At 33.3% G+C, this 14006-nt stretch overlaps 1 protein-coding gene across 5 annotated transcripts in view; it reads left to right on the top strand.

Annotated features, from left to right (window-relative positions):
- Positions 1-14006, top strand: part of LOC126809788 (transmembrane protein 135) — a 147561-nt gene that overhangs the window by 85313 nt on the left and 48242 nt on the right. For 3 of the 5 annotated variants that reach the window (XM_050534561.2, XM_050534562.2, XM_050534560.2), the window contains one exon: positions 7573-7619. In XM_050534561.2, coding sequence (XP_050390518.1) covers positions 7573-7619 — 47 coding nt within the window. Of the gene's footprint in view, positions 1-6259; positions 6279-7572; positions 7620-13208; positions 13366-14006 lie in introns of those variants that run through there. The other 2 variants (XM_050534564.2, XR_008785982.1) reach the window with 2 other exon arrangements.

Here is a 14006-nt window from a genome sequence, read left to right as displayed (position 1 = left end):
TGTATTTGTTTTTTTGAAAGATGCGCTGAATTATTAAAGAGTAAGATATTTTGTATTTTTGACTTTATAGATATTTGTTAACCATCTGGATGGTTTCCTCCTTTAAAGGTTTAACAACATATTTATCTTTCTCTTATTTTGTCTTGCCAACCAATTTGATGAAAGAAGAGGAGGCCATTTTGGTATGATTTGTGCACTCGGTGATAGAATTATGACTGGTTGATCTATTTTCTGAGCTGTATTACTGTAGGGGATTCTAAAGTATAAGCATGCAAGGTTTTTAACAGATTATGTGACATGATTTGTGGTTAAAAGACCAGGTGACCTGTCACTTGATACCATTTCAAAACTTAACAAACTTATTAATTTTGTTAGAGTGGCAGATAGGGTTTAATCTCCACTTGATTTTCTTAAAAAGATTTAAAGAAAGCTTAAGCTGTATTGATGTAGTATCCATGAATGTGTAGTACTTCAAAACATTGCCCAGTGGTCAATTTTTTGTTAACTTCAGATTGGCAAGATATAAAAACAATAAATTTAACTGTTTTGTGCTTATATGGTTCAATTCTTTGAAATTCCAATTCTATGGCATGTAATTAAATTGATTTACAGGTAATATATATCTAGTGTCCATTTCAATGCCAGTCAGTTGGAATATTAAAGGGAGCTCAGCCAGTCATTTTTTAAAATAGCATTTCTGAATGGCTCAGTTCAAGACTAATATTGATGCAATTCTAATAAGCGAATAAATTCCTTAGAAACATATTAATTAATAGAAACACCTCCCCATTGCTGAGATAATTAATGGTATTGAAAGATTTAAAGACTTGAATTCCAATTCCGTTGTACATACCAGAAATAAATATGGCCCAGTTATCCCTATGTAATGACTCTGTATGGAGTCTGCACTGCACATCTGCAGCCGCCAATCTTAAATCTGATACTGATTTCTGGGTCTGCCAAACTAACATGGTTTCTGGTGGAAAGATGAGGCTCTGTAGGGGATAATTGGGTTATTTCTACCCATCTTGTACCCATTTCTTTGAAATTTTACAAGATTTTATCAGTAAATAGGGTCTCAAGGGGGATAGGAGTTGGAAACTTCAGTGCAAGCCAGTTATTAGATAAAGGAACAAAATGTGTTTTGTGTATTTAAGTTTTTATTCACCCTCCATGACCCCCGCCATTAACAGAAATTGCTGTATACAGGAAATATCACCATTATTATGACATATTTATCATAAATTATGTTTGTACATCCAGTAGAATAATCAACAACAACATCAGTTATTTCTTACTTAAACTTAAAGGACAAATGTAAGATAAAAAAGAAGTTAAATAAAATGATTATGTTTGTACAACCAGTAAAATAATCACAAACATCATCAATTATTTCTTACTTAAGTTTAAAGGACAACAACTGATGGAAAAAAAAAGATTTTAAATAAAATTTCAATTTTATCATATAATATGTTTGTAAAACCAGTAAAATAACCCACAACGTCATTTATTTCTTACTGTTGAAGGACAACAACTGGAAAAGAATGATTTTACAAAATTTTCTCAATTTTGCTTTACACTACTAGCATTATATGGAATTTGTTAATCTTTGAATGTTGACTTTACCATATTAATTAGTTGGTTTAGCATGATAGCAAGAAAAAAAAAAGATTAAAAATATGTATTATGGATTAAGCAATATTATTTCGAAATCCTGAATAATTTTCTTTTGCATTATTTTGTCATAAATGTGCACAGGTGTGTCATAAATTACACTGAAATAGATAAATGTATGACTATTAAATATAGTATGTGGAGATTTTTGCTTAAAGATTTACATGACTTTTGCATTAAATAGACATAAACATCGTGATAAATGTGAATTAATGCATGGTTTTAATCTTTTAATCAATGGTAAAATATTAAGGAATCTAAACATTTCTCCAGTTTTAATCAAACTGTATTGGTTACCTGTAATCTTTAGTGTTAATTTTATGATAGTTCTTTTAAGTTTTAAATATATAGATATTATTCATGGCAGCATATTCCATGTTTTTTTAACACTATTCTGTATAGTAAAACTGTTGAAATGTGTACAGCCAAAAGTTTCATTTGCTTTCTCTTTCTGTTACAAATGGCAAGAATTTTCATTTTCTACAAGAAAGTAACTTTTATTGGTTTTATAAAATACTATGATACATATATATTCACTAATTGGAAGAGATAAGGGCAAAGCATTTTGCACAAGTGCCAAATGACCACTATTATAATGTGTATGACTTGTAATGTGGAGTTACCATGGCTCACTAACCAGGATGTCCTTGGTTCAATCCTAGTTTTGGTCAAGTAATTCAAGTTCCTTAGAACTTGATCAGACGGGACAAAAATAACCCTAGTGTTGTGTGTATTCCATTTGGTAGTATGTTAATGATCCCGAGACAGTAAGAAATCGAAATAAGAGCAAGTTATATAGTACCACAGAGTAGAATGTCCATAGCATGCTGCATGGCAAATACTGTTTTCATTAACCCGGTAGATGCAAAAAAATAGGACATTATACCACATTTCATTTTATTATGACTCATAATTAATTCTAAAACATTGATACTTCAGCGATATTCTGGCCAGATTTGTCTCAAACTTTGCCTATCTCATTTTAATGTCCTTGATCACTTGATGTAACTATCTCTAATCATTTTATTATTTTACCAATGATCCAAAATCTTAAGATCACAAGTACATGCGATGTACCTGTTTTAGAGCACTGCTGTGATACACTCTTGTCATTGACTTAAATAATTGCAAAGTAATATGAAACGTTTTTTCAATCAGCAAATATCTGTATAGTATTTAAATGTCATGTTTTAATCTTAAAAATACATTAAAAATGGGCAGCTTATCCCTGGATTTGTTGACTTTTCGATGTCGTCTGTAAGTGGAAAGTTGTGTTACCTTTTATTTTTCGATTGACATTTGATATTTTGAGGACACTTGGTGAGGCTAGCGTGTCTTAAGTCCTACTTAATGGCTCATCAGTTATTGGATCTTATCGTGAGATTTGTACGACATTTACAAGTAGATTAAACATATAAATACAAGGTAGACTCTTATAGAATACTGACTTATTATATGTTCAAATTGTTCATGTAATAGGGGATCACGGTGGGTAAAATGCTGGCTCACTAGCCTGGGGGTCGAGTGTTCGATCCCTGCATTGCCCGAGAAAGTTCATCCAGATTTACAGTCGTGCTTCTCTCTTGTCAGTGATGCAGGACGGAGAACCTGACAAGGGCATCTGTCTAGTCATTCGGATGTGTCCTGTGTACACATTGGTGTGCACATAAAAGATCCCTTGACAGTTGGAATTCGATATAAGAGTAGACCATAGTGCCGTGTCCAGGCAAAATATCCCTCATAGCACACTGTATGGCTTATGTCCATCTTCATTAGCTCAGTTCGGGGTAGAACGTTAAACCCCATTTCATTATTCATTCTTCTGTTCATATAATACCATACTCACTGAGCCACCCTAGATCTCCATTGATGATTTTTAACATAATATACATCCTATTTTATTGGTAACTTTTCCCCAGTGTTGTGGGGTTGGGTGGTGTAATGGTCTGATGTGTGAATTCAGATAATAAGGTCTGTCGTTGAGTGATTTCCAGCTTGTAGGTGACAAAGAATAGGGTCACATGTCCAACCTCATGGGTTTTCTCTAGATCCTCTGATATCCTTCCATTGCTAAAGACCCTACGAATTATGTGAATTATTTTAAGAAAAATTTAACCATGTTAGTCCTGAAATGACCATTGTGCCAAGTAGACGTTTTACCCATTTATTGACTAAGACTCTTACTTAGACTGATGATTTAAACCGTGGTATTTTAATATAAATAACCTATGTCCTCTTCAAATATACTTTATACCATTGCTTATCTTATCATATTTATTTAATAAAAACTTCAGGAAGATTTATTTTTATGAGGGTCAGGGGCAAAAATCAATAATAAAAAAAGTAGATGCCTTGACTACTAAATAGGATTATTTTTGATGGGTTTATGGGTTGATTTACGAGACTCATTCACATAAAAATTCAACTCCAGTTCATCACTATAGTGATCCATATGTGTTTTTCATATTATGGTATTCAGATAATGTATGGATGTATGGGGTTTAAAGTCTGGTCAAAACAATGCAGCTAAATATATAAATTTGGTTGGAGCCATGGTGGCTCATTAATTTGGCAGTCCCACATTTAGTGTGAGGAAGTACATCAGGATTTTCCAGTCTGGTTTCCCATTGTAAGCCGTGCAGGTCAGAGAGACTGTCGAAGAATAATGTTCAATCATTAGGATGGGATTCAAATCAGAGGCGCTTAGATCACATCAGTATGGAAGTTAAAAATCCCATGATAGTTAGAATTGGATGAAGAGTGTGCGGAAACGCTGCTGTAAGGAAAAAGGGGTTTAATGTCCTATTTTCCTGCACCAATCGGGTTAATGAAGACAGAAAGACAGGCATAAATCCTGCAGTGTGCTATGAGTATGAGGGAAATTTAGTCTGGGCAGCAGCACTATGGCCTACAATAGGGGGTTTATCTTTAAACAGACTATAAGTTAAAATAGATAGTAATCAACTGGAGTTGACCTCTTTAACAATCTAATCTATATTTATCAGAATATAAGTGGAATCTGTTGAAGAATATTTGGATGATTAGTTGACCTTTGACCTGTGTAATTATGTTATTATACACCTGTATAAAAAACAACTGTTTATATTACACTGTAAGCTTATATATCACAGATTATCTTCTTTAAAGGGAAAGTTCACCAAATCAAAAAGTTAATGAATAACTACAAGCAATATTGTTAAGCTTCCCTAATATATTAAAAGGTATGTCAGGTGTTCTAGAGAGATGATATACTCTGCCTCATGCATGACCACCATCATATTTTTTTCAATTGTTTATACTTGCTAATAAAATAAATTGAAGAAATTTAGTATTTGAAGTAAGCAAAGCCAAAATTCTATGGACAGTGTAAGACAATATAGTAGATGATGGACAATGTAAGACAACATCCTATATGGAAAATATACAACAACATCCTATATGGGCAATATGAGACAAAATCCTCTATTTGGACAATATGAGACAAAATCCTTTATATGGACAATATAAAACAAATATGGACCAATATAAGACAAAATCATATGAAAAAATTGTATATGGACAATTCAAGATAAAATCCTATATGGGCTTCCAAAAATGGAACAAATAAAAGTTGAGACAAAACTATCCAATGCAAGATGCAACTTCTCAATATTTTAAGACAATGTTAGGAAAATGTCATTCTCTGTGGATTGATTGTTTTAGGATACATCATCACAAATAACCCCGCATGTTCTTATTGTTTTTGACAGTAAGCAAATTATTATTACATTTTACAACTTGTTTGTTTGTTCTTTGTTTTGATAATCGGTTTGGACTCATTTAATTCCCTAACATAAAGATTTGGTGGTGGGATGAGAAATGTGTAGGTTTATATAAACATGGCCTTAGTCCTATGTGTCATGTCTCTTGAAAGGAATAAGTAAATGAATAAAAATGGTAGAATTGAATATCAGCCTGTTGTGTTAAGTAAACAGAAAGGAAGCAGAGAATAAACCAAAGTAAACATAAACTGGCAGTTCGTAAGTAGTTCTTGATTTATGTTTGAGTTAAGCTGAACCCCTAAAGGCATAATAAACCATCACTTCCATCATAAACCATTGCCATATACATCTCACTAACTCTTTATATTAGTGTTGAATGGTTAACTCCAGTCTCCTGGTATGAAAAGCATGTCTGCTTGGATGTCCCCTGATATTATATACAATTATTTTCGTGTTGATACTTCTAAATACTCTTTGATATCCAGTCTCTGGTTTGTGATGATGATAAAGAACTGTGGTTTAACATTGATTATGTTATTATAATGGTATAAATGCCACATAATCTGTGGAGTTCTATGGTAGTGTTAATGCATTGTGTGGTATTACACTATAATGATAAAGAAATGTGATTTATTCCTTGATGAGAAACATGAATTATTAATAAAACAATCAACTATATGACAGAGTGTTTAATTGTTCTATAATCAATGCTCACCTGTAGTCCATCAAGTGCAAACTAGGTGTTGTAATTACAGGTACAACTCATTCATAAATTGTGTATCAAGCTGTTAGCAATTGGGGGTGGATGTCCGAATGGTTAGCACGTATGCGTTGCATTATAAGGTCTGTCATTGAGTCATTTAGCATGGTTTCAATTCCCTGGTTGTGCATGACATGGAGTAGGGTCATATGTCCAACCTCATGGGTTTTCACGGGATCCTCCGGTTTTCTCCCACTGTTAAAGACCCCTATGCGCAAGCAAATTATTGAAATAAAGTTGAACCATATGTTAGTATGGAAATGACCTGGTTTGTGTCGAGTGTATGTTAAACCCCATTTCTCTCTCTCTCTCTGTTAGCAATTAGGTATCTGGGAGAGGGGGAGGCGACCATAAGAAAGATCACATTAACTAGATCATATGCAGTATTTTACCACTTGAATTAAAATAATAAAATCAAGACTCCTAGGACATCCAGCCCTCCTGGAGACTATTTAGACTAATATTGTATCTAGTGGATCATTAGTCGTCAATAACTTGTAACAATGATTAGATTCTCCTGCCTAACTTTATTGCTTTTCTGTGGTTTCCTCCAAAGCTTCTTTCTGTGAAAATTGTCTATAACACAGACCAGCCCCTCCCCCCCCCCCCCCCCAATAATTGTGCTGCGGATACCCTTTTTTTTATCCAGGTTATTGCACGCAAGTAACTCTACAGTTTGATACAGTCACATAACTGGACGAGGCCTAATTTTAACATAGAAATGAGACTTCTAGAAGTAAAAAGTAGATTTTCAGAAGAAAAAAACCTGCTATGCACTATACTAATCCCTGGGTTAAGATCCTCCCCACCCAATTGCAAGAGTCGCGATTAGTTAACTGAGCAGTTGATCTTAAATATTTCATTCCATCTCTCTTCTGTTGTATCTATGGCAGATTATTAATTAACACGCCGAAATAGAGTTTTTCTCATATTCAACAGAATAATTTCACTAGCCAGAAATCGCTTAGAAAGTGTCTCCATCGATTTAGACTGTCCGGGGCTTCCTGGTCCTACTTGGCCCCTAGTCCCACGCCTAAAGTCCTAGGATGATAGCCCCCCCCCCCCCCCAAATCAAGAATTGCTTCTGCCACCCCTGTAGACTAAAGTGTACATTTGATAGACTGAAATGTATATATTTGAATGACTGAAATGTTTAATGAGACAAATGTGCATTTGACTACAGTGTAGATAAAAATGTGCACTACCTCGTCATTTATGTACATTTGCTAGACTTTTATGTCCATCTGCTAGACTTTTGTGCACTAGGCTGTAAGGAATTATTATAATGTACATTTAATAGTATTTTGTGTTCTTAAGTGATATATGTCTTTTGAAATGTTCTTTATTTGCTCAATAGATTAATTTTGTTTATTTCAGATATGGATGTTTAGTGTTGTGTGTGCGATATATTTCTATCTCTTTAGGTAAGTTTTATTTCATTAAAGGTGTATTTAAAGATGGGTTCCCAGAAAAGTATTTATCAGGGGGTTATTTCCAATAAAAATATGGCAATTTTGGTATATATGGAAAGTAGAGATATCCAATCTTACTAGAAAAATACTGGATTTCCCGAAAAACACTCATGGAGAGTATATAGGACAAAAATGTAAGGGTTCCCCTAATCAACAGCCCGACAATTAGGAATTTCTGCACGTGTGATGTCAATGGTCACACGCTAACATTGAGCGCTAGATGTACAAGTTGATAAACTTTATGAAGAGTTAGACGTACAACACTTTCTGAGATAAAAATGACGGAAAAAGATGCAGGTAGTGGATAATCCGAGAATTTAATTAGGATTCGATATTTGTAATAAATAGTAAGCGATTAAAGACAACATTGTCTTATGTATGCAATGAATTCTCCTCTGACTTCCAAGAGAGATAAGTCACGTGACTTAAACATGACCTGGTTTGATCAAATTTTTATAGCAGGGCATTACAATGTTTGAGAAGGATTTGAAGCAAAATTATGACAAATTAATAAGTTTGAATATGTTTTTAGTCCATATATACCATTAAATCACCTAGTTTGTACGCGGGAATGTATCTTTAACTCAGTGTTTGGGTCTTTGACCCAGTTATAAATCTCTGCATAGCGTTTAGAAGAACTTTCGGATTGTTCAAGCTCTGGTATGACTGGACTAGATGGAATGTCTCCAGGCCTTACAGGAAAGATTTTTTTAGTCATTTAGTTGGAAAGGGAAGAAAACAAGATTATAGGCAGTGCACATAACACTTTTAACTGCAGATAGACATGTGACTGTTCTGTTCAAAGAGGTAGAAACAAGTCTTTTCAAACAAGTCTTTCTTTGAAATGACTTCATTTTTGAAAAAGTGCTTTGTTTAAAGGAGGTAAATCGCTAATATTTGGGACCTAGAAATTGACACAAATGGGTAGCAACGCATATAATAATGTAATATAAATATATATAAACGGATTTACATCCAATCATTTCCGTTTTTACTGTAATTTCAAATCAGTTATGTTTGACGAAATACGCCAGAAGTCTCAATCGAATGGCAATCTCTAGCATCTGGTTATTCAAGACTACATCGATAGTATTTATTGTGCTTGCTCTCCAGATAAGAATATGGTGTCACCGTTTGAATATGTCTAGCCTCATGCTTCGAGTCCCTTGTTACAAATGGCGCTGAAATGCATTATGGTACACGATTTGTGTACCAATGGTAAAATGTTTATTTTGTCTTAAATATTGGATATCAGAAGCCCATCTTTTCCCGGTAAGATCATGACATCAATGTTGATTGATTTAAATTGACAAATAATTTGTGTTTTCAATGTCAAATTTTGGATAATATTGAGTTAGAGACTTAGCTATTTAAAAGGTCCAATTTCGACCTTCTGTGGACAGTTACCTGAAATTAAAGGAGGGGTAGGAGGACTGTTCCTATCCAGGAAGAACTCTCTTTAATATTGTATATTTTACTACATTTTGTTTCATATTTGATAGAAAGAACTTTGTAATCATTTTAATCCATTTACGCAACTGATGTTAACATTAAGCTTGAATGCTTTTATTCAGATAGTTTCTTCTTAATTCTGCACGACTGTTTCCACCAAGCTAAAATTGTTTTAAGAAATGAAAGCTGCTGTTTTTAGATGGCACGTCAATTCTCATGATGGGAGAACGGTTGAATAATTTGCACATGGTTTAAATTTGTTCAATCAATTGAAAGAACTGCCAGGGTTGATTTGAGAAATAAATCTTGAACTCATGAAGATTTTATTCAACTGATGGGTGGCATCGCAAAATGTCTGACTCAGTGATAAGATGCTTTAAGGTTTGCTTAATTTGTCAGTTATGCCAAAAATTGTCTGATAAATTGTCGATATATGGAACACCGTGGAGATGCGATGCTTGATCTTAGATGGTTAATTAACGATTAAACATGTTTGTACATGTGCATCGGTTTTCATGCCAGATTCGGAACCCAAAACTGCAAAAACTGACAAGCCCACAGATGATGTTTTTTACATTATTGTGACCTTGTCAATCAAATTTATTTGTCATTTCATCTATTGGTTTATTTTTGGTGTTATTAGATAATCGTGTTTTTCTTCAAATAAACAAAAAACAGATCCTATAAAGAACACCATTTTGATTAAAGTCTTTGAGACGTCAAGTAATTCTAATTACACATATTCTTTCTATTTTAAATTAAATCTTTCCATAAAGAAAATAAACTCTTTATAATTATATTAATTCTCATAATAAAATTCTGAATGTCTTTCCCCACGATTTTCTTCTTTAGTGATAGGAAAGAACTAGGCAGAAGAAAATAGCAATTACTTTTAAAAAAACAAAACTGACATATCAGTTTCTAGACTAAATATTTTTTCAGTTGCCTTTCAATTTTCAATAGTAAAACCAAGAAAGAAGAAGAAAATAAACAATCTGAAAACTAATAAAGTTAAACGTCAAAAAAAAAACAACTGTTGATTGATTCAACATCCAACAACTGCTTCTGTCAAAATGAAATAATCGTTTAGTATTACTAATTAAATGGTGATTTAAATTTGATAGACGATGATTGAACTTCTATCTTATTTCACACTTTTACTATCAGAATAAAAACAAAGAATTCTTCATAAAATATATACAGTTTGTGAAATTTTGGGTTGAACAAATTTAATATTTTTGTTTTAAATAGAATTATTTCTCTAGGAATCTAATCAATTAGTCTCTAAATAACCAAGGAGGTGGGTGAGCAAGAAGGAATTTTAAAACTCTGTTCTGTACCCAATAATGATGAACTAATTTAATTAATGGACTATAGAAGACTAGTAATTGTGACCTCTGATATCATGACAGCCGAGGTCTATTTATGCTAGGAATAACTCCTTTTTCCCCAGTTTTCAATATTGTTATCAGCAGATTGTAAAATATTAGGCTCTTTGTGGTTATAAAGATTAATATCATCAGAATGTTATAGGCCAAGAAATGTCATGGATTTAACATTGAAGTCAATGGTGGAGAGAATTACAGATCATAGTCCAAATACAGAAATTCTACTTCCCCTATTCCATGCACCTTGGTTCGAAATTAGAAAAATCATAAGTTTGATGTTATTGGTCCAGAAGATCAATGATAATATATGACGTGACCCAGGTCATGAAAATTGTACTCTAGTTACAACTTCGGTACAGATTCCAAACTCATTTTCTTGATAATTATTTCCTTCCAGACTTTTTTATAACACTCTGCCAATCATGTGACCTATGAATTGCACACTGGGGAAATTCTTGTCAAAGATTTCATACCAATGGTGATTTCCCAGTTGAATTTCACAGAAATAGTTTAAGATTCTTTTTCCGAGGTTTTACATTACAAAAGTATAAAAGCAAATCAAATCAACTACCAAATTAAATCATATTGTATAATCATTTATTGACCCAAAAGATAAATAATACTAAAAGTATAGATATAGAAATGAAATGAAATAGGGTACAACATCTTACCTTTCTGCACCACCCTACCTAATGAAGATGGGCATGTGCCATAATGTAGTGTGCTCTGCTTGAACAGCGGCACTACAACATGCTCTTATTTAGAATTCCAACTGTTGATGGTTCTTTTACGTGCGCGTTAACATGATACAGGACTTAGGATTTTCATTACATCTAGATGCTATTCTTTAACTTATTCTCCATCTTACACCACTGAGGGGAAACAATGCTGGAGAATCCTGCGGAACTTTCTCCTCCATTACCAGGATCAAATCTTGAGCTTCTGACTATGTTAGTGAGCTACATGTATCCGATATAGACAATATCTTTTAAAACGTTTAAAATTTAATGTCTTCTAATAGAGAAAGAGATCACCTATGTATGTACATTTAGATATACTGTGGATGAAAAGAACAATTAATAGGATTTGATGTGGCAGGTGTAACATAACAGATTTATGACAAAAACAGGACACAAAACAACAAGAAGGTGGAGAAAAACTGATATGATTAATCAGAACTGGTAAAAAGTTAGACATGTCATACCCATAATTCTGTCACTGTTGGTGTAATGGAGCTGATATATATAAGGCCATATAAAAAAATATCATGGTACTCAGATATACTCCTGCATCACTTAAATAGGGCCCCATGTAATAAAAATAAAAATGGACCCATTTATTACTGCACAGATATTCTTTACCCTAGTTCCAGTGTATTGTAGCCTCAATTATCAAAGTAAACAACCCTAATAAATGTTATTGACAGTAATAATATAATGATACTGGATAATCAAACACATTTCTATAAACAAGGGGATGAGATAAATTAGTGCCTTGAAATGTGATCTTTATGAGAAATCATTTAGAGTAGTAGTGATTCTATGACTAAGTACAAAAATACACCTCCCTCCCACATCATATTTTTGAACAAAACTTTTTTTATTGTCCGATAACAAGATTTTTTTTCTTTTATGGCCTAATGGCAGTAAGAGGTCAGTAACCTAACCACCCCCTTCTTTATATCCAAAAACACTTTTATTTATCTTGAAGCAACTTGCTGCAAGGAAAGAACAACAAGCCACATCTGACCATTTGCCGTTTGCTAAATGTTAACATCTTTTGTAGTTTATAGAGTAAGGAGAAAGAGGACATTGATACTTGTCAGAGTAACCGAATCCTCCATCTTGACATAAAAAATAAACTCATTTTACTAATGAAGTCAGAGATAGATAGAAATGGTTTTTAACATTCAGTCCAAACAAAATAGGTCATTTGAGGACTAACTTTTTTATTTCAATAATTCACTTGCATGCAGATTTATTTCTCAGTGGCAGGTTAGGCAGACAATTCAACTCATCACATACAAACCTGGGATCAAAACCAAGACATCAATGACAGACATTAATTATAGCTGTTCAAAGTTGTTTTTTTTAAGACACAGTAGTGTTACATTCACATCCTATAATTAAACAAGTTTAGCTATTTTGACCTTAGACATGGGCACATATCATCATTTTGCCAGCAAGATAGTTTACTGTGCATATGCAAAGCAAGCTGGAACCGGCAATTTTAAGACAGCTTTTAAGAAAATCCTTCTCTAAGATAGCATTTTATTAAAACTGGTTTATTTGCACCATCTTTGCAGTCAGACATGAAAGTTAGACTGGTTTAATGATCCCCCATATTTTTTAAAACCAGTTTAACCCTTACAGCTTACGTCTGAACAAGCTGTTAGACCATTCAACCCCACACTTTCACCCCAAACCCCCTATACTAACAACAGAAGACTTAATTATATTGTAAGCCAGAGAAATTTAAGACGTTTGGAAATATTTCAATATTAAACATAATGGTGAAATTGACAAGAAGCCAGTTTTGATTAAGGTCAAAGTATAGTTTTGTATTAGGTTGATCTCATGTGTTATGACAATTCAGGGTGGGGGGTGGTGGATGGCAAGGTGTCTCAGATAATGATGGCTCACTAACCAGGAGGTTCCAAGTTCTTAGGATTTTCCAGGCAGTGGTGCAGGATGGAGAGTCTGACAAGGAAAAGCATCAAATCATGGAATGGAAAACTAAGGTCTGGTGTATCAAATAAGAAAAGATAATACCTCATGATTGGCTTTATCTATATGTTTCCTATACAATGTTCATCGATAGAATGATTCATGAATGTTCCTGAATTAAAATTCCATCAGGTAATTGAAATTTTGTATCTGTGCATGTTTGGTTCTGGTTAAATAAATGTGTCTTTAAACTGTAAATAACAGAATCTGATACAGATCTTGTTGATAAATATAGGTAAAGGGAGACTACCCATCAATGGAAATCTTTTAATTTTCTTTTTCAATATAGCTTATTCACAAATATGCATGTACGATAAATTCTCCACAGTCCTGACTTAATTTATCATACAAGGATGTGTACTAATGATAAATTTCCAGGCTTGAAGTAACTGTAACAGTTATTAATTCATAAAACAAGTCATGCCAAGTCTTGGGATAATGTAATGCATACACCATTTAGATGTATAGCTCACCGTATTTCACAACCCAGCTGCAATTTTTAAATCTAGAGTTTGAAAATGTAGCTTTTTTAAATTAGATAGAAACCAAAGTGGTGTGTTTGTTTACAATGGACAATAATTCATAAAACAAACCAAGTCTGGTCTTTGCATGGAGTAAAACTTTCTATATCATACCCATCTACAGCTCACTGTATCTTACAAACATCCAACATTTTTCAAATTATGAAATAGTGGAAGGTGTTGTATACAAAGCAGGGTAGGTTTGCATTGAATATCTTCAGCTTTTAGATAATATCATATGTTAGTTCATAA

Source organism: Patella vulgata, chromosome 2 (assembly GCF_932274485.2).
Source record: "Patella vulgata chromosome 2, xgPatVulg1.2, whole genome shotgun sequence".
In the NCBI taxonomy this organism is placed as follows: domain Eukaryota; kingdom Metazoa; phylum Mollusca; class Gastropoda; family Patellidae; genus Patella; species Patella vulgata.
This window is presented reverse-complemented; position numbering and strand designations above follow the sequence as displayed.